Here is a 22,801-nt window from a genome sequence, read left to right as displayed (position 1 = left end):
TTCGAGTATCTGACTGGAATACGTCCTGATACTGAATATATATTTGCTGAGAGAATTGATGAATGACTGAAATGAGTGAATGGAGTCTGATAATGAGTGTGGAAGAGAGTCAGAGACTGCTATTCTTTATTTCCATTTGGGTGTTCTTTCACAAATGGAAAGGACATTGGAATCACAGTGAGCTAGAAAACTTACAGATTGCCTGAAAGATCTTTGAGGGCTTTAAGGTTTACGGCATTTTATTTTGTATCTCCAGCATCTAATGGAGTCTCTTGCAGTTGACAGGTACTCAATAAATATTTTCCAATAAGTAATAGAATAAGCCAACGATATAGGTATGAAGGGCTGGGCATTTTCTTTTACAAGGATAAATATTCTCTACTAAGATCCCCACCATATTAGGAAAGTCTGTGAGAAATTCTCAGTGAGCTTGGAATGGAAGGTAGAAAATCTTCTGCAGTAAGAGATATGTAAAAATACCAGTCAGGCCTGAGTATAAATGGGCCACAACAGACCTACAAAACTTAGTGGAATCACAAAATGATGTAGAGAATTCATCACCCAAACAAGTAGCCAGTGGGAGGAATTAAACTTTCCAATAAAGTAGAGAACATTCAGCATAACCAAAGATCAGAATGACCTAAAATGTCAGTCATGTTAGGAGGAAGGAGCTCCTTGCTCTCTGTCACAGGAGATGAGTTTAAAAGTGACAGTGCACAGTGTCTCACACGTGGTGACCTTCAATAAATTACTATGGAAAGAAATGAAATGAGCAAGGAAAACAGATGGAGGGAGGACAGATGAATGCTCCTAAAATTTGCCTCGTCTGTTAATGAGCTTTAGTTACTGGGTTCTCCAGAGGGTCTTGATGTCAGTTACCTAGTAAACATTTTCTTAGCACAGATCCAAAAGTCAGGGATGGAAAAACTACAGTGGAACACCCTTGGAACCCTCATGTAAAAAGCTCATAATGACCCTGTTCCTTACTCCCAGGCCCTAATGTCATACTCTTCAGCACCCTATGCTTTCCTTCATAGCACTTCTAAATGTTGAATAATGGGATTCGTAGTTTAATGAGGGCAAAAATCAAGTGTGTTCTGCTAAATCTTGTCTTCTCAGGAGCTAACACAGTCACTGGATTTAAATGAATACATGATTTACTATTTTTAAGTGTCATTTTCTGGTCTGATCATAATGATAAAAGGGTATTTTTTGCTGTTTTAAGTAAATAAAACAAGCACCACATGTCATTCTAAATGTATATCATATATGTATTCTATGGTAAAGTTAATTTCAAAAAAAATCTGCCAGAGGTTTAAAATATATTGATCTGGTAGAAAACAAGTATGAGGTTACATATTTTAGCCTGTAATTCTGAAGGTTAGTTTAGCCCAAACTCTTTATTTTGCAAATGAATAAAGTGGGCCTATCATGATGAAGTAGTTCTGGATCTCTCTGTTCTGTCAGGTTATTAAATTGTCAGTATTCATTGCTTTCAGCATGCCTGCCTCAAAAATGTACTTGCTGTTTTTAACCTTCATAGGCTTGGAAATAAAATAACCAAGCTGTTTAGCAGGTATATAATTGGAATAAATTAACTCTGTGTGATGAAGGCCTAAGGGCAGCTACTGTGAGTCAAGTAAATAAATGTTAGTTCCTGGACATTTTGGCATTTATTTTGGCCTCTCAAATGTCTTTGTGACTTTCTTTCTAGCTCTTGGTGTCGTTCAGGTAAATGAGACCTCCAGAAAAAGTCTGTTTATTACTGGAGTTAGTAGAAGAAATGACACCAAAACTCTAGATCTTTGGTTTTCCATTAAATGTTCTCCTAAAAATGCAGCTCATTTAAAACTAAGTGTGTACTTACTGAATTTCAGGAAATCGCAACTTCATTACTTCCTAAAATGTATATTTCTAAACAAGAACACATACTCAACAAAATATGTACAGTCTAAACAGCAACATGGGATGTGTCCAGCCTATTTTATTCTCAAATCAGAAAAGAAATAATTAAAGCTACAGGAGGATGTTAAGCACCATGCCAGGCACTGTAGCATTGTAGAACTCACAATGACCGTGAGATGTGAGATGCAGATGAAAATGCTGCCTTACCTCCTTCCTCAAAGTTTGAGCCATAATCGCCCGTAGGAGTGGACCATAAAACTGGTATTAGGGGCATTCATATTGTGTCCTCCTAATCCTCTGGAACCATTACCTCTCTGACTTTTACTAACCAGATTATGCTGCTGGTATTGATTCTTTTGACTAATGCCTCACTGTTACTAGACCTCCAATTTCAGTATAAAATATTCACTACTGCTTGAAAGGTAATATGTTAAATTGCTATCAGCCATTAACACATAGTGCTGAATGAATGTCTTTTCCCTCATTCTTTGCTGCAGCTAAGTGTATCTGAGGTTTAGAAACAAAGCGGTTTAAATTTAAGAAAATAAAAAGAGAGAGAGAAGGGAATAGGGAATTTTGGAGCCTGAGCCACAATAAGGTTAACTGAGGATGCTACAGTTGGTTTGTGGCCACAGGGTTCCAATGTAGGGTAAAACAAAGCAGAGTGGAGAAGGCAGCGGGAAGTTTGGGGGAAGGGAGAGGGGGCAGCAGAATGCTGAAATGGAGCAGAATAGAAGAAAGTGAAAAAAGAGAAATCAAAGGCTAAATAGAAAATTTTGATAAGGCTGGCCATATTTTAAAGAGATTACAGATTTCTGTGAAAGGATAATATCAAGAAATTATTTCTAGTGAGTTAAAACATTTTGTTAAATATTGCCTGCTTTACACATTTAGCACAAATGCTTATAATGAAACACTAATGCGTAAAGATTATTTATTTATGGTTCTCAAACAGAAATGGTATTGTATCAACTCCACTGGGTATGCTTTGTCCGGTTTGGTTTTCTAATTAGCAATTCTTAGCATGATTAAATGCTAAATACACAGCTGTGTAAGGCTTCAGCTGGTAGTAACCAGTAGTGCCTAATACTGACTTTTTAAAGAGAATAACAGAAGTACTCAAATACTGGATATAAACCTTTTGAGGCCTTATTCCCTATTCAGCTGAAAGAAGTAATCAACATAAGCACTGATTGTATACAATATGTGAATAAAGCTTGTATCTATGTATTATTTGACATTTCTGTTAAAAAGTTATGTGGACTAGATGGAAAATAAGCCTAGCTTAAATAATGTATTCAGCTGAAATCACATATATAACATATTACCATGATTTCCATTAAACCGTAATTTTAAAAGACTAAAGTTATTACTAAGCAAGTCTAGAGGGATAAACTATACCATCCATATCAAAACATTATCAGAATCCCATATGTTCTGAAAAATGAGCTTTTTTGTATTCATATGAAAAGTTGTATATAATCTAGTACATAAATAATCTCTTTTCATTCTTACATTATCTCTTCTTGTAACATCTAATGCTTCTAAAAATTGGAAACAATGGAGACGTTCCTGTCTTCATAACAGGAAACTGATTCAAATTACACATCAGAATAAATTTCTGCTCTTTAAATTTGTAAAGATCTGGTAAACAAGCCTCATTTGAAGTTTTATTTACAAAGCAATATACTTAAAACTTAACTGAAATAAATGGATCTTTTTTATGAGGGGGGAAAGCATTTGAACTTTACCAAAATAAATTTGCAAAAGCTTGAAGTATTTTTCTATAATTTCAATTTTTTCCTTAAAATGTTTCTAAATAAATATTTTACAAAATCTTTTCCACAAATTCTCTATCACAAAAAGCTGAAAGGTATAATTCTTAAAAGGTAAGAAAATTATGTATATGGCTTGATGCATTTCAAAATTCTCTTTAAGATTATAGTTGAAGAAAAAAAGTCTTTCAATAAAAATGGTAATTCAATTATATTCCCTGGGGAAAAATATGTACTTTCTGTATTGTAGAAAATCAAATAATATGGTGGCTTGAATTTTTTTTTTTTTTTGAGACAGAATCTCACTCTGTCACCCAGGCTGGAGTGCAGTGGCACAATCTCAGCTCACTGCAACCTCTGCCTCTGGGCTTCAAGTGATTCTCCTGCCTCAGCCTCCTCAGTAGCTGGTATTACAAGTGTGTGCCACCATGCTCAGCTAATTTTTGTATTGTGAGTAGAGATGGGGTTTGATCATGATGGCCAGGCTGGTCTCGAACTCCTGACCTCAAGTGATGGTGGCCTGAATTTTTAATCATTGGTTTTTAAAAAACAAATATTACTTGTCTTAAGCCTATTTCTAATTATTGTTCATGGTTTACTAAAAAAAAAAAAAAAAACAGCTTCACTAGTATACAAACTGTAAAACTGATCCTTTTCTATGCCTCTCACTTGTCCATCCTCTGCAAGACTCCAGCTTTATGAATTATCAGAGATCTGCCAACTGCACTAGAAATAAGAACGATTTAAGAATGGAAGTCTGTATTTTAATGTATGTATAAGGCTCAAAATTTTCTCTTTCACACCATCACTGAAGTGGAAGCCACTTTAAAGACCATCCAAGCCCTATCACTGACCCACTCACAATTTAGTGATAAAAAAAGGTAAAGTGATCTTGTGAAGGACTAGATATTCACCTGGTTCTCAGTGAGTACTCTGTCACCTCTACCAATGGTCTGATGCCACAAATGTAAGAAGATTGTTAAAGGAGAGTATAAGTTTAGTCATTTATTACTATATATCTACTTAGCAACAACTAAAATTGTCCAGTGACTCAGGACCACAGGTATACATACCCAACTAACTCATGGAAACATCCAATTCACCAACACCAATAAAGGATGGACCTATGATATCACTTTTTCTAGTTATCCTTTATCCTTTCCTAGTCATGACTTCTCAGAATTCTTGGAGACTCCTCTTCCTTCCTCCTCTTCCTTGGAGAGTCGATAAGCCACTGCATTTATTTCCATGGCTTTACTATAATCTCTTGGAAGGTAACTCCCACAACTGAATACCCAGCATTGACCTTTCCTATCAACTCCATGCTCACATGTTCAAACATCAATTTGACTTTTGAATCCACTCATATACCCACAGGTTTCTCAAATTCAATATGCCCCCAACTAAACAATGTATTTTCCTAAAGAACTTCTTCATCCCTTACTCTTTCGCATCAAGGAAATGCCATCCACCAGTTGCTCAAGCAAGAAAACTGGGTTTTTTAGAACCGCCCATCACTCAACTTCACCCCATTCAATTCTACCTCCCAAATATACTTGGAATTATCCCACTTCTCACCATCTCTGCAGCCATCAATGCACCTCTGAGCTACTGCAACATTCACCCAATTGATCCTGCCTGTCTCCTCTCTTCCCCTTTTATTGTTCTTTTTCCACAAAGCAACCAGAGTGACCTTTTTTTTTTTTTAGACAGTCTCACTATGTCCTCCAGGCTGGAGTGCAGTGGCGCCATCTGGGCTCACTGCAACCTCTGCCTCCTGGCTTCAAGTGATTCTCCTGCCTCAGTCTCCCGAGTAGCTGGGATTACAGGCACACACCACCACGCTTGGCTAATTTTTGTATTTTTAGTAGAGACGGGGTTTCACCAAGTTGGTCAGGCTGGTCTCGAACTCCTGACCTCTTGATCTGCCCACTTTGGCTTCCCAAAGTGCTGGGATGACAGGCAAAAGCCACCATGCCTGGCCCACAGTGTGGATTTTCTAAAAGTAAATCCAATCATGTTAAAGCCCATCTAAAGCCTCAGAAGGAAATCCAAACCTTGGACAGTGAACAAGGCTTTGCATGATATCATCTCTGTTCATCTCTCTAAGGTCACCTGAGTCACTCTACCCTAGCTCCATGCCATCAGCTTCTCAGCCCCCACTGATCTTTCTCAGTTCTTCAAAATGTAAAGTCCTTCCCACTTTGGGGTGGGTGTTGGTTGCCTGGAATACTCTCCTTCCATCAGCTGTCTCCACTTTCTCAGGAGGCATTACTCTGATCGTCTGAGAAGACTCCTTATTTTCTATCACTGCATTCTTTTGGCTTCTGTTACAGCAGTTTAGCTTTGGAAATATGCATCATATTAATTTGTTTACATCTTTATTATTTCCCCTATTAGACTAGAAGCAACACAAACAAAAAAACTATGGATTGCACTTAACATTGCTAGCTCAGTGCCTGGCACATATTAGGTACCCAATAAATCTGCACTCAATGTATAACTAAATGGCCATCTATCCTTTTTAAGTGTGGCCATCTCTTTGTGATTTGTAAAACCTTTTCAATGTTATACATGTGAAAAAGTTCTAAGAGGACTTTGTAGTGAAAAAAAAGTCAAGTCGGTTTATCTGTTTCTCATCATGGCCTGAAAATGGTAGTCAAGGAATTTAGTTAGCCTCAAAGTTTTAACAATATTTATCAAGTCAATTAAGTTGCTTTTCACTGATAAAAAGTCTGGAAATGCATAGTGTAATAAAAGTTTTATTCCATTTTTGCAAAATAAATTAGGCAACTGTATTGACTTTTGCAACTTTGGATTACATTAATTCAAAACATATGTATTAAAGCCCATACTGTGCAAGTACTGTAGTACTAGGAATGAAAGTGGGTGGGACATAAAAGTTGACTGACCTGAGATCCCTCAGTATTGCTTCCTCCATTATTTGTTTCTGAAATATTTAAAATTCCTTAGAACCTAATGTTTTTCTTAAAGATCTGTGCAAATCAAATCTTTTTAAATGCTATCAGAAGACCTTTTCTCTAAATCTAATTCAGTATAAAATGATTCAATAGACATTCATTAAGTAGTTACTATATTCAATGAAGTAGAACCAAGTCAGCTTACTTTGTAAAGTTTATTTTTACTCTACCACATATCCAGGAAGGAAAAAAGCAGAAGAAAATCTAGGGAAGTTAGTATCCACCACGTGGTCTTAAGTTTCCCCTCCTGCATTTGAACACCATAATTTTTCTGAAAATCCACCCTGTCAAAGGCCACCCAAATGAAATACTATATGTAAATGACCACTTTTATAGGAACTTCTTTGAAGTTTTAGGACAAAGGAAGACATGCTTGTCTGTCTCTTTTTCTCTCTCCTATCTAATAGCATTTTCATCTCTCACAGCTTTCTAGAATGGATGCTCTGTTAACCAGCTAATTAACTCTCTATGTTTATATTAATCAGAATTCTTGAATCTTCTCCTAGAAGTGGTTCCTACAAACAGCAATAAATGCTGCTTTACCAAAATATACCCGAAGGCCAAAAGCAAATGGTGAAGATGAATTAAAACAGGGAGAAGAGTTGAAAGTTATTAGTTCTGAGGCCCTTACCTATTATTGACATGGCTGTACATGGCCAGTCTATTTAGATCTATATCTTAAAGCAAGAACTGATCATTCAACAGCATCATCTTAGTTTCACAAAATGGAACTGTAAGGTAATGAGCTGTTCAGATCTACAGTGTAATCCAGGGCTTTTCTAGTTCTTGAAATCTAGATACATATCCATTTGTTTGGGTGCAATTTACACTGAAAATAACTTTCTAAAACAGAGAAAATCTTTAATTACCCCAGAAAAAAGATTCTCATACAAAATACATTACGCAATGCTATTAAAATTTATGGATCACATGGATTGTGTGAGTTTAAATTAATGGTTCTCAAATAGTGGCTGGTCATCTGACCAACAGTATCAGCATTACCAGGTAACATGGTACAAATTATTAGACCCACCCCAGATCTACTAAGTGGCCTACAATCACGTGCTGACAGGAATTTCATGGAATTCTGATCTAAGCAATACTGAAAGAGAATACAATACTGAAGGAGAATACAAAGGATACAATGGGACATTACTTTTCTTTTATTGTTGTTTTTGTTGAGATGGAGTCTCACTCTGTCGCCCAGGCTGGTGTGCGGTGGCACGATCTCAGCTCACTGTGACCTCTGTCTCACGGGTTCAAGCGATTCTCCTGTTTCAGCCTCCCGAGTAGCTGGCACTATAGGCATGCACCACAACAATGCCCTGCTAATTTTTTTGTATTTTTAGTAGAGATGGGGTTACATCATGTTGGCCAGGCTGGTCTAGAACTCCTGACCTCAGGTGATCCACCTGCCTCAGCCTCCCAAAGTGCTGGGATTACAGGTGTGAGCCACCGAGCCCTGCTGGGATATTACTTTTAATGACAAAAACCACAATTACTTTTGCACCAACCTAATAAATAATATAGGAAGAAGTCAGTATAAATATTGGGGTTGGTTGCTGAGTCTGAACCTTAGATCTTAGAAGAAACTACTAAGGCTTTTTTGGCATTTCTAGGTTACTGAGTCTAGTTCTTCAGGGTCTGAGTGTGGAGGAGATTCAGTACAATGCTGGGCTAGAAGGAAGGCAATCATTTATTTGCCTAGAGTTCTCCCCTAAACTCCCTCAAAAATGAGAATAACAGAGTCAGGAGAATGGATAGGTGTGGAGCCAGCAGAAGAGGGGCTGGAGTCCCAGTTCCTCCACTGAAAGGCCTGAAAAATCACAGTGTCCCAGAGGTTAAAGAAGCCAGCATTCTGATGAAGCTACTCCCTTAATTCTTCTTTCTACCCTAGAGAAGATACATCTATCAATTTCTGTTCATTTCTTAAGAAACTCCAGGTGATCTAAGAACCACGTATCTCACACAATTGTCATGGTCCTTCTACTTCAGTAAGAAAAATAATGGAAGAAAGAAAAAAAAAATCCCCAAGATGGAAACAGAAGTACCAGTGTCAACTGCCCGAATGAAGAGAGGTGAAACCATAGATGCTCCACATCCCTCCTACATCTCTATCCACTCTCCTGAGAACCATTCTTCTCCTCAGCATGTGGAAAATAATAAATGATCAGTGATTCCATACTCTTGGCTCACTGTAAGTTACAAGGGTTATTACAGCAATAATAAGAGTAATAGAGTAATAACTGCCACCACCAGGTATTGTCATGGCTCTCATATACCAAAAGTCCTCTGAAGTACTGACATGCTATCCTCATTTTAATTAGGCTGATTCCTTTATCCAAAAGAGTCATATGAAGATAAGGCTAAAAGTCAGGGCCATTTGACTAAAAAAGCCCCTGTTTTTCCATTTTGGTATTTTGTACAACAAGGAACAATACCTGGAAAGGTGAAATACAATTTTTCATAAACAAAGCCAGAAAATAGGTAGTTTGTCTTCAGTGCCACTGATTTGTCACAAGCTCATGCTTACACCACAAAATCTGAGCTCAGAAATAGATCTGACAAACCCTTTGGCAGTAGCAATTTAAATTTCATAAATAGACCTGTTTGGCTTAGAGTAAGAGTATTTGTGAAGAATATCATCCCCCAAAACTGGTGTCAACAGTAATTTAATTGAGAAAATTGTCATTTCTAAAAATTATCAGTTAAAAATATTTCCCTTAAAAATATTGCCAGTATTTGACTTAATACCTAAATGAACAATTCTCTAGGGCTTATTAAAGCTTAAAAACTTAACAATGTGTGCTGGAGTTAAAATCATGTCAGATCTTGCAATATCAATTCAAAACAAGTTTGTTTGATTCCGTTCATATATTGGATCTCCTATCATATCAGGAAATCCTTGTAAGCCCATAATGCTTATAGAAGCAGATGACAAGCTATTAAAAACTACAATGTTGCTTAGAAAATTTTTGTATCAGTGAACTGAACAGTTAAGTCATTGATAGTTTCAACAGTGCTTGATTTACTTACTTCCTGGATAGATTTCTTTAACAAGAAATTTGGTTACTTACTATAAATTTGGTTTCTTACTACAAAATAATAAGAAAATACATGATTAACCTACAAAGCATCTGCAAAAACATTTTACATTAATGAGTTCCCTTAGAGAATTTATTTTTTCTGCCAAACTATCATTTAACAGTTCATTAAATATTAAACTTTTATTGAGTGCCAACCACTTTTCAGGCATTCAGGCTATAGAGTATCAACCTTTTGAGGTACTCACATTCTAGTTAAGAGAGCCATCCAACAAACAAACAAACAGTAGTTAAAGTACTACCATTTCTGACCTCAGAATTAGTAACTGGAATGAAATTATTAGTCTCTTCTAAACATTGTCATCCTCAATTTTCTGACCCCCACATAGCTAACAACATAGCATAGTACTACTATATAAATGAAGCTTTACATCTCCAGCTTTAAATTTCATAAGACAACAAATTGCATATGTAATTATTAATAAAATGGCCTTAATTTTCCACATCTGCTGCAACCCTGGATCAAGTCTTTTACCCCCAAGGACCCTGGTCTCATATCCAAGCCTAAAGACTTCATTCATTAATGATGAAATCAGCTTTCAATCACCATATGTAATAGGAAGTAATGGCTTCTATGTTAATCAGGAATACCAAGTATGGAAAGCCACTATTTTGTTTCTTCATTTCATTTTTCTTCTCATAAACTTACCTGCTCACAAGTGGCTAATCTAATAACTCTGTTGCTCAATCTCTCATTGTCCCCAAGATCATTCTCTGAAGGAGTTCCAGCAAATAACAAAATGACAAACAGTGAATATCTCCTGGTCTAGTCCCTGGTCCCATGTGCTTTCTTATCTCTGTTTATCTCTTATCTCTCCCCAAGACTATGCTTCCTTAAATAAAAATGTCTCCACAACTGGTGAACTTAAGATGCCATAAATACTCCTAATGTGGAAATATAGTATCTCTGAAGAGCACCAAATGAGTGCCATGCTGCCTCAAATCATCTTTCAAGACAGCAATAGCTGGCCTGACTTTCAACACTGTCCCTGTTTATATGCATATTTGGAAGAGAGAGAAGACTATTTTAGTTCACAATTGGGTAATGGTATGGTTATCTTCTTTCCTCACTATCAGTAACATTAGAGTAGTTATTCTAATTCATTAAAATAACTTAGTACCAGCTGGGGCAGTGGTTCATGCCTGTAATCCCAGCACTTTGAGAAGCCAAGGTGGCCGGATCACTTGAGGTCAGGAGTTTGAGACCATCCTGGCCAACATATCGAAACCCTGTCTCTACTGAAAATATAAAAATGAACTAGGCATGGTGACATACACCTCTAATCCCAGCTACTTGGGAGGGTGAGGCAGGAGAATTGCTTGAACCCAAGAGGCAGAGGCTGCAGTGAGCCGAGATCATGCCACTGCACTTCAGCCTGGGTGACAGAGTGAGACTCCATCTCAAAAAATAAAAATTAAAAAAAAAACTCAACAACTTAGCATGGATTTTTGGGTTGCTTAATGGCTAGGACAGTATACAGACACAAATTTAGAACAAACAGATGATAGTTATAATATTAACATTGTTGCACTAACTGAATCACCTATTTTTGGCAACTATTTCTATTTGATACAGTTCATTAAATATTGAAGTTTTATTGAGTACCAACCATTTTTCAGGCACTCAGGTTATAGAGTATCAACCTTTTGAGGTACTCACATTCTAGTTAAGAGACCCATGTAAAACAAACAAACAAACAACAACAAAAACAGTACAACAACAGCAAACAGTAGTTAAAGTGCTATTAGGTGCTGTAAGAGTTCAAGGCTGTAGAAGTTGAAAAGTGGCAGAGAGCAACTGCCTGGCAGCCTAGGCCATTTCAGCCAATGGGAAATCATCTAAAAAGTATCACTTGAAACATTTACTTTTTAATAACTATTAGATTCCCTAAGTAAACATGTACTATTCTTTGGTGGATTATCTGCTAATAAAATTAATAAAAATTAAAATCACTTTCCAATTAGATGTCATTATTTCATTCACATTTAATATTTAAAGGATCTATTTGGCCAGGCGCGGTGGCTCACACCTGTAATCCCAGCACTTTGGGAGGCCGAGACGGGCAGATCACAAGGTCAGGAGATCGAGACCATCCTGACTAACACGGTGAAACCCCATCTCTACTAAAAATACGAAAAATTAGCTGGGTATGGTGGCACTTGTCTGTAGTCCCAGCTACCTGGGAGGCTGAAGCAGGAGAATCACTTGAACCTGGGAGGCAGAGGTTGTAGTGAGCTGAGATCATGCCACTGCACTCCAGCGTGGGCGACAGAGCAAGAGATTCTATCTCAAAAAAAAAAAAAAAAAGAATCTATTCAAATAGGGGCCTGTCTACAGACCTCCTTGATCAAAACATTTTTATGTTTTAATCTTTATCTATGTTCTCTACTGGCCTGCAATGATAGAGTAGGTAAACCACTATATGAATGTGATCCAACTCAGAATTCTTCCCCTTAGTCCACATTGTTTAAAGACTCCTATTAGAGGCAGCCAGGTAGTAGATGATAAGTTGTCTTTCCAGGCACATTTCTAACATGGATTTTAAAATGATTTCTACTATCAAGGCACACAATTTCTTCACTCTACACTGACACAACATTTTGTAATCAAAAGCATTTGAACTTAGGCTGATTTAGTTTATCAAATCTCTAAAGCATAAATAAGAGTCCATATGGTTTCATTTGACTTGAGTATTAAGCCCTGACAATCTTTGAGAGACATAAAATAAATAAGATTCAAAAACTGCTGTCTCTGCATGGTTTTATACACAATTGTAAGTAAGTAAATGACTAAAATTAGTGACAAGAGATGCAATCACCTTGAAAAAACACCTAATAAATAGCAAAACAACCCACATTACACCTGACTTTGCCACAGACTATCTGTGTGGCTTTTGATGAAGTCTTTGTATCTACTATGTGAGAAATGGATGGACTATTCCCTATCTCTATTCTACCTACTTTAAAGGAAAGAATAAATAAAATGAATGGAGCCGAACTATATGCTCTCTACAGGATTTCTTTAGGATCAAACATTGTGAAAGCTTATTTAAAATGTCCTTTATAAATTTTCTCTGCCCTTTCATCCAAGGTTGTGAAATTCAGTCTCACTGTACAATCATTTACAGACATCTGGAAAACCTAATCTATGCCCAGTGTAAGATACCAGGGCAATTAACAATTAAGCTGCTATATGTGAATCATGTGTTCTACGCAGCTATTTTCTGGGCCTTCCTGTGTTACTGTCACAACAATGCCCTGTAAATAATACAGGCATTTGAGAAACTCATTAACTTTTAGAATGAAAAGTTTATTATCTCAAATAAATCTACTAGAAAAATCTCACTGGGAACACGTGTTCATAAGCATATAAAACCACACCAGAATAAGGAATCCCTGAAAGAGTACTGCACATCATTCTTCAAAATACTCCCTGCTCAAAAACTATAAATAACATTCTGAAATGAAAACAGCCCTTCACAATGATAATCTAATAGACTTCCAATAATAATAATATACTTATCTATGTCCACATACTATATATAACACATGCACACATGCCATGTCTGTGCATGCAACCAAACTAATTGGCACAAAGCAAACTTTGTAAATAAAAAACGCATTTCAAAAGAACCACTACAAATAGCCCAGAGGAAAAAGAAGAACTCCACAAAGAAAGTCAAGCCAGTGTCAAATGAGAAATTATGGCAAATTAAAGGATATTTTGAGTAATACCTTATGTCGAGCACCAAAAACCACTAAAAAGATGTTTTTCATGTAAAACAAAATAGTGACACTAGTAAGGACATCTGTGTGCAGAGGAATCCATGACAGAAAAAAATGCTTGGATGGTAGAAAAAAATTCTCACATGCTATGCATCTTTTTGAAAGGTAGAGTACTGAAAATAAAACATAAAGTATTTTCCTACACTTATACTGTGTCATTCAAGTTGCTGCAACTCAAGACAAATATACAGCAGGAACTGGAAGGAAAGAAAAGGCAATCAGGACAGGATATTCCTTTTTTTTTTTTTTTTTTTTTTTTTAAGACAGGGTCTCACTCTGACACCTAGGCTAGAGTGTAGTGGTGTGATCTCAGCTCACTGCGGCCTCGACCTCCTGAACTCAAGTGATCCTCCCACCTCAGCCTCCTGAGTAGCTGGGACTATAGACATGCATCACCATACCCGGCTAATTTTTATTTTTTGTAGAGACAAGGTTTCACTATGTTGTCCAGGCTGGTCTCGAACTCCTGGACTCAAGTGATCCTCCTGCCTTGGCCTCCCAAAGTGCTGGGATTACAGGCATGGGCCACCGCGTCCAGCTGCTTTTCATCATATACTTCTTCTTCAATCAAGTGACTGAAGAAGAGAGACATCACCCAGATGAAAACCAAAGGGAGCTGGCAGAAGGGGAGTGTTCTAGCTGGGAAAAGATGATGACCCAGAGAGAACAAGGATGATTTGTGTAACATTTTAAATGACTCAGTTAAGGTAAAGACACACCTTGATTACCAAATCTTTTAGAAGCTCCTTCTAAAATCTGATTTTAGCTACCTTTAGGAAGGTGACTCTGCCAGAGAAGATCTGGGGATTCAAAATGAGCTTGGATAAATTCATGAATGGCTAAGATAAGCTGAGATTAATCCCTATCCTTTACAGTTGACGTCAGAGAGAACAAGTGTGCCCTCATGGCCTCCAGTGGCTGTATATATTTGAAATGCTGTGGGTGTACAGGCCATTTCTATGTTTCCATGTTATATGAAATATATCGATATATTATTTATTAATTATAACTCTAATGGCCATATTAGAAAAGCCTACAGGTCATATATTTCTAATCACCTTATTGCCTCACGACAAAATTCAGCCATGTGATTGTCCTCATCTATACGAGAAAATCTGGATTTACTCTTCATCAAGGCCCTGACAGAATTTTTAATATGTAGTACCAGAACTAGAAATCAACAATTTAGCAAAATTGTTTTGAGTGCCTATTTCCAGAGGTAGGATTAAAAGTAACTTGAATAGAGAAAGTCCTGCAACAAGCCTTACACTTCCTAGTAAATGGGATCTGATGTTGAGGTTAAATTGAGAGATTCAATGTGAGGTTAGAAAACTCACTACAACAATAGGTATGTGTATGGCTTCTGCTAATGTGGGATACCTAATAAAAAACAAGAATGGTGAACAGAATACCAAGGGATTTACTGTTGGCTCAACCAATAAAAAGAATTTAAGTTTGACATAGAGAACAGTTTCTTAAAGTGCCATTGATTCCATCATTGAAATGAAATTGCAATAGAGCATGCTTTCCTTAAAACCATTACATTTACTTACTAGCTTAAATTAACCGACTCCTTACTTTGATGGAAGTTACCACCTCACTTTCATTATTGGACATAAACTAGTGGTAATAACCTCCCAGAGAAGAACCTCTGTTCACTGACCTGAAGCTAAACATATATACCCGTTAATTGTGCTATTTGGGGTAGAACAGAGGGGATTCTGTGTGTAATTAAAGATAAAATCACTTATACTCATTAAAATTAACCATTTAACTATATTCTCCTCACATACTATAACTATTACTTAATCAGAAAACTACTTCCCAGCCAGTCTATTGACCATATGGCATAGTGGTCTTTTCAGTATTACAGAAATGCTCATTCAAAGCAGCAATGTTTCCCAGGGAAGTGGTGGACCCACATAAAGGGACTTTGGAGGCCCCATGTCCTAATCACCTTTTAGTGTACTGTATATATACAATATATATAAATAACAAATCATATCTCTTCCAAAAATCAAAACTGACTTTTACATTAAAAAAGAATTACCAAGGAATTCAGCAAACCTTACTTCTGGTAGTGGGCTGGCTGGTTTGGTTAGGATTCCTCCTACATAAACAACATTAGGCAGAGTGGGTCTTGGGAATTCCAGTGCTACGTCAGTACACAGCATCCACAGGCTGGACCCATGAACCAAATCATACATGGACTTCTCCGGCAGCAGGTTGTACTTCTGCATTATCCTTTCATATTTGGGAAGAACCAGAAAGCTGACCCCTAATCTGGAAATGAGGTAAACACCAGTATTTTTCATCCTTTGCAGCAAGTTCATGCGGTCTGTGAGGAGTGAGTTAAACTCTGGGACGTATGCTAATGGAGCAGGAGCACCCACTTCAGCAGGATACCAAAGGCCAGTTGAAAATACAGCATATTTAACCCCTAAAAGATGAGCTATCACAAATCCACACATATCATTAGGGTCCACCAGCAGCAGGTCAAATTTTTCTTTCTTCAGACCCTGGATCAGGGCATGGTTGCCAACCATCATGTCACAGTTCTTAGTATAGTGATCCAGTATGTCAAACAGTTCGATTGCTGTCAATCTCCCAGAGAAAATATTCCGCATCTTGGACTGTAGGAAAGCATCTGAGGTGGTACTGTTAAAGATCCCTGGGTAGCGCTGGAGGCTGTAATGATTAGATGGGGCGATGTCTCTGCCTTCAGAGAGGAGGAACACTGTATGGTGGCCTCTCTCGTGCAAGGCTGAGGCTAGCGTCTTGAAAATGTACATATGGCTTTCAAACATAATTGGCGGCACGATGATGATTTTGGCAGCCTTCGCTATCCCAACAGCACTCCACAGGAGAATGAAATATGGAGTGTAAGACTTCATAGCTGTAATAACAACCAGAAAACAACTTAAAACAAAATACAATGCTCACCATTCAAAACAAGCAATCACAAAGCATTTTTCCCCAAAAATATCTGATCTAATACTTTGTCTAAAAAAAAAAAATCATGAACAGACACTTCTCAAAAGAAGACATTTATGCAGCCAAAAAACACATGAAAAAATGCTCACCATCACTGGCCATCAGAGAAATGCAAATCAAAACCACAATGAGATATCATCTCACACCAGTTAGAATGGCAATCATTAAAAAGTCAGGAAACAACAGGTGCTGGAGAGGATGTGGAGAAATAGGAACACTTTTACACTGTTGGTGGGACTGTAAACTAGTTCAACCATTGTGCAAGTCAATGTGGCGATTCCTCAGGGATCTAGAACTAGAAATACCATTTGACCCAGCCATCCCATTACTGGGTATATACCCAAAAGACTATAAATCATGCTGCTATAAAGACACATGCACACGTTATGTTTATTGCGGCACTATTCACAATAGCAAAGACTTGGAACCAACCCAAATGTCCAACAATGATAGACTGGATTAAGAAAATGTGGCACTTATACACCATGGAATACTATGCAGCCATAAAAAATGATGAGTTCATGTCCTTTGTAGGGACATGGATGAAATTGGAAATCATCATTCTCAGTAAACTATCGCAAGAACAAAAAACCAAACACCGCATATTCTCATTCATAGGTGGGAATTGAACAATGGGAACACATGGACACAGAAGGGGGAACATCACACTCTGGGGACTGTTGTGGGGTGGGGGAAGGGGGGAGGGATAGCATTGGGATATATACCTAATGCTAGATGACGAGTTAGTGGGCACAGCGCACCAGCATGTCACATGTATACATATGTAACTAACCTGCACATTGTGCACATGTACCCTAAAACTTAAAGTATAATAATAAAAAAAAGAATGCATTATATAGTATTATACACTAACATACAAAAAAACACTATTAAAATTAACCTGATATTTGTTCTAATTACCTCTTTATTTTTGAAAGATCAATTATGTTTAAGTATAGAATTGAAAGCAAAGTTGACATAAACTGAAATATATTAAAAATGGATCTGTTTGGGAAGAAAATTGAATCAGTAAACTATTTTCAGACATTTGAAATAACATTTTGATAAGGTTGAATGACACATAATATATCTTTTTGGAAGAATATCTATGAAATATCTATGGAACCTCTGTTCATCTTCTAATTGAATGTCAATGTTAATCCCAGGAAGAAGAGCTGACCTTTTTTAATTTCCAGGTATATCAGCACGTGTCTCTTTATTTAAATCATTTTAATTCAATGGTTACATTTGCAGTTATAATCAAAGCATACCAAAGAAAGATTGTTTTAGAAAATAATTATTTTGAATGGTAGTTTGGTAATTCTGCAGAAAAGACTTTTTTCCAGAGGAAAAATGATCTTTAACATATATTTTCCCTTTACCTAAATACCATAATTGTCCTAGCAATCTATATTTATGTAATCTATGTCAATTTGCTGATGCATTTCAGGGCATTATGTAAAAGAGAAACTTTTAATAGAAAAGCTCAAGAGGGTTAATGGATCTCAGTAAATACTTATTGAAAAAGGACTGATGAATGATTATGTCTCAGACCACACTTGCTATGTTGTACCTTTAACTCAGGTGCAAATGTCAAGTCAGATGATGCCTGTACACTTGAGGGCCAGTACTTCTCCTACCTTTTCATGTTAACAGATATGTGTAATAAAGTTGTCTTTTATTGTTTTTAGAGATAAATATACTATACGTGGGGACCATATAGTGTGCAAATACACCCACCAACCTATTCAATATAATGAATTCTTAGACTCTAAATTAGACCCTCAAATAGAAAAAAGATCTAAACAATTGCTCATGCAAACTGGACACATTTCAAAAATCTCAAAATAGATTTATACACACATCACCAACACACATATAACCAAATTGATATCTATTTTTACTCCTTAGAATACATTAACCCTCCTATTTGTATAAATTCCCAACATCTAAATGCAGTTTTAACAACTATACCTTCTCAACATTCAAACACTGCAAGCAAAAAGAAATCAATAGCAGGCAACTAATAGATTCTTCCAATAACAAGATTGAACTCTAAAATACATATATTTCCAGATGCTTTTTTCCTCTCCTACTCTAAGGGAAGTTTCAAACTATTTGAAAGTTGAAATTATACCATTAAGAATAAGTAAAAGTAATGCATATTACAAACATATAATATAAACGTCACTTACATTATTATAAGGCTTTAAAAATAATTAACTTTGGAGAAGATACTGATTCTATAGTAAAGTTGACTACAATTACAAGATCAGTGAAGAAAGAAAATTAAGGAGCCGATCTTAGAAAAACCTTGCAAATGTTTATTCTACTGTACTGCCTCACCTATGTGTCTCTCCAATGTTGCCTTCTCACAAATCTGAAGAAGGAAAAATGAGATATTTTACAAGGAAATATTATGAACTCCAGGGATAAGACTAATGCCAAAACAGGTAGGTATTCCAGCAGCTACTGCTCACTGCTGTCACTTCTTGCATATTCGAGAGGTGAGTACTTGACGATGGAACAATGGTAGAAAACTGGTCTCCCCACTGGGTTCTGGATCTAGCTGAGCAGACCATAGGTACACTCTGTTCAGCTACAGTTAAAACTACTTTATCTATCATAAATAACTTAAAACAAAAATGATCATAGAGAACAAATGCTTTCACTGTGCTTTTGTTTAATTCTTCCTTTTTAATTTTAATATTTTATTTCAGTAATTACTACAAAGTAAAAAGAAATCACATAATTTTTAATGAACTGCTTATATTTTAGAATAGCACAGTCAAGATATAATTATCTTATATTTTAATATAATTATGTTATTATAATAGCCTATATTATTTATATTAAAGAAACCTGAAAAATACTCAATAGAAAGAAAACAAACTAAGCAATACAAATAAAATATGCAGACATATCAAATGCACCATAAACAAATATAATGACAAATGATATCTTAGAAATACAACCTGCAACATACATAATAGATATTTAACTTCCCTAAGTATTCTCCTGACTTCATTTAGTGCAGGAGAGGATTATTACCATGTGCAAATCTTGAAGTTATGTTAAATTCTCAACAACTGGGGATTGGTTAGACTGTCATTCATTCATATAATGCAGCCACTAAAATAATCTTATAAAAAGAATATGGCATAAGATATTCAAGATTTAATGTTGACTGAAAATTAGGATACTAAACATTATAAATATCATGTAGCACTTTGCAAAATATATACATGTGTACACATATGGGAATGATACTTGCCAAAATAGTATTGTTTTTCTCTGGCTAGTGTGAATTATAAGAGTTTTAACTTTTTCCTTTTATGTATTCACAAAGGAATCCACAGTGGGCATGTGTTACTCTCATTGAAATAAAAATAAATATTATTTTAAAGTAACATATGATGAAAAAATACTTCATTCACAATAACAATAAAGTGTACAATATACCTTTTACATTACCAACATAGAATATTTGTTGCCTATAACATGGCCAGACTTCCCCTGAAGATATATACACAGGAATATTTTCTAAATGTATAGAAACACTTTTGTTTTCACAAAAGAAAATATTCTAAAAGTTAATCCTTCCCATGTTATAAATAGACTGATACATTTCTTCCAAATCCCACTGGATGACTGTTGTGTTTTGTTCGAAATTTAATCAAAATTATACCTATGTTCATTGGAAAAATATAAAAAGAAGAGAGAATACATTTTTGAAAAAGAAACAGTAATGATTTGGGATATCCATATAAATCTTAAAACATATTTTAAAACCCAATAATTAAAAACTGGAATTAGCCCAAGAATTCTACATGAAATCAATGCATCAGTGTAGGAAGCCTATTGGAATTCCCTGAATAAATATAAGCATAATAGATGACGAAGGAAGTACCACAAATAGATGAGGAAAGAAAAACTTATTCAATAGTGTTAAAAATTTGCTTTATATTTGAAAAATAAAATCACTATATTTTTTACCTTAAACCTTCCTTAAAGTAAATTGAATAGCATCGTGTTAGAAGTTTTTAGATAAATCCATTAAAAATGTTTAGCTTTAAAGGATTATCTAGAAAGAGAAAAAAATAAGCATAAAGCAAAGCAAACAATCACTTTTACAAATATTAGATTTAAATGCACAATCATTAATATTTTTGGAATGTTTAGAACATCTGGAGCAAGCAGAGGTTTCCAGTTTAAAATGGCAGATTAAAACAAGTGTTTCCATTCCTTTTCTCCCAAAGCTCCACTGGAAATTTGAGTGAAGAATATAAAAGAAAACAAATACACATGAGTTCTGAAAAGTGGTATGAGGCATTGACAGGGCTACAGTGGAATGACTGAACAAATGAACAAATTAGACTTGTCTCTTATAAAACCGGCAAGGATGTTATTTTTAGTGATAATGCTCAACTCTTGCAAAGGCACAGTGTAGTCTTAAGAAGTTGGTGAAAATGTAAACTGGTGTAAATGTTATGAAATACAACTGGCATATTATTTTATAACACTACAGAGATACCAATACTTATGTAGGAAAATGTCCACTGCATTCATAGCCAACAGCAAACAGCCAGAAACCACTATAAAGCCAACAGTAGATTAATTTAATTACAGCATATTTTTATGATGGAAAATTATACAACTTCAAAAATAATGTTTGAAAATAATTTTAATATCAGAAAATACTTGTAACATAACACTAAGATCAGAAATAAAATTATGTATATGATATATATATGTATATATAAAGTGATTATAATGATAACGAAGTAAAGATGAAACTGATAACAATTTTAAGGTTATGGACTTGAACACTTTTCTTTCCTTTTCTTATATTTTTCAGGATTTTCAAAGATTTCTACCAAAAGTAGGTAATTCTACAGCTTTCAGCTGGCACATCCCTGGAGCTGCAGCCTTACTCTCATCCTTCCTTTGGAGTTAAGCATCATAAAACATCAGTCTCTATTTGCTGGTCTCCACTTACTCCCCAAATGTTTACAGTCAGCCTTTGAATCCACCACAATTCTAACCAAATTCTTACTGTTAAGGGCACTAACGCTTCCCAAAATTCATACAAATGCCCATTTTCCATTTATCTGTTTGGACTTCCCTTTAACAGTAGCCACTAGTGATTCTCTCTTCCTCTAAATTCTCTCTTGGCTTCTAGGATACTACTACTACTTGACTACAAGATTCTGGCAGTGGAGTAATATGCTGCCAGAATCTTGAAGAAAATCCAAAATTCAAAGAATGTACAAAAATTTGAAGACTCTACACAAACTGCATTATCAGTCTACCCTTTTTTCTTCCTATTAAAAATTATTTCTATGCTTGCTTTCAAGACAGGAAGCCAAAAGCATTTTAATAGGTGTGTCTACCACTCACCACAGGGAAGTCATTTAACATTTCAGTGTGAATTAATTTGGGCAAAACAGTAAGATATCAGGATATTGGGGTGCACATCCAAAACGTTCATCTGTAAAAGTGATTTCTCCAAGGCCAAAGAAAGGGTTTGTCTGTTTGTTTTGTTTGAGACGGAGTCTTGCTCTGTAGCTCAGGCTAGAGTGCAATGGCACAATCTCAGCTCACTACAACCTTCACCTCCCAGGTTCAAGCAATTCTCCTGCCTCAGCCTTCTGAGTAGCTGGGATTACAGGCACACACCACCGTGCCCAACTAATTTTTCTATTTTTTTTAGTAGAGACAGGGTTTCACCATGTTGGCCAAACTGGTCTCGAACTCCTGACTGTGTGATCCGCCCGCCTCAGCCTACCAAAGTGCTGGGATTACAGGCATGAGCCACCATGCACAGCACAAAGGAAAGGTTTTAAACCCTTAGAGCTCCAGAAAACAAGTTAGATTAGCTACAATGCTTCTGTGCCTAGGTATCAATGGTTCATATATGCTGAAATTTGATACAGGAACACCCCAGTATACTACTGAAATATTTTAAAGATGAAAATAGAATTTTATAAATCCCCTGTATTTCCCATTTTTCCAAAGAGACTAAAGCTAAAATACCAGAGTTTAATACCATACATGGGAGCCAAGATGGCCAAATAGGAACAGCTCCAGCCTACAGCTCCCAGCATGAGTGACGCAGAAGACGGGTGATTTCTGCATTTCCAACTGAGGTACTGGGTTCATCTCACTGGGGAGTGTTGGACAGTGGGTGCAGGACAGTGGGTGCAACGCACCGAGCATGAGCCGAAGCAGGGTGAGGCATCGCCTCACCTGGGAA

General features: G+C 36.2%; 1 protein-coding gene across 2 annotated transcripts in view; it reads right to left on the bottom strand.

Annotated features, from left to right (window-relative positions):
- The window catches only part of UGT8 (UDP glycosyltransferase 8), an 85,781-nt gene that overhangs the window by 38,160 nt on the left and 24,820 nt on the right, over positions 1 to 22,801 (bottom strand). For both annotated transcript variants that reach the window (XM_008955427.5, XM_055111776.3), the window contains exon 2: positions 15,624 to 16,447. In XM_008955427.5, coding sequence (XP_008953675.1) covers positions 15,624 to 16,445 — 822 coding nt within the window. In that variant the 5' untranslated portion in view covers positions 16,446 to 16,447. The remainder of the gene's footprint in view (positions 1 to 15,623; positions 16,448 to 22,801) is intronic.

The sequence above is a fragment of the Pan paniscus genome, chromosome 3 (assembly GCF_029289425.2).
Source record: "Pan paniscus chromosome 3, NHGRI_mPanPan1-v2.0_pri, whole genome shotgun sequence".
NCBI lineage: Eukaryota > Metazoa > Chordata > Mammalia > Primates > Hominidae > Pan > Pan paniscus.
Note: the sequence above shows the minus strand (reverse complement) of the source record. Positions and strands in the feature narration are given on the sequence as shown.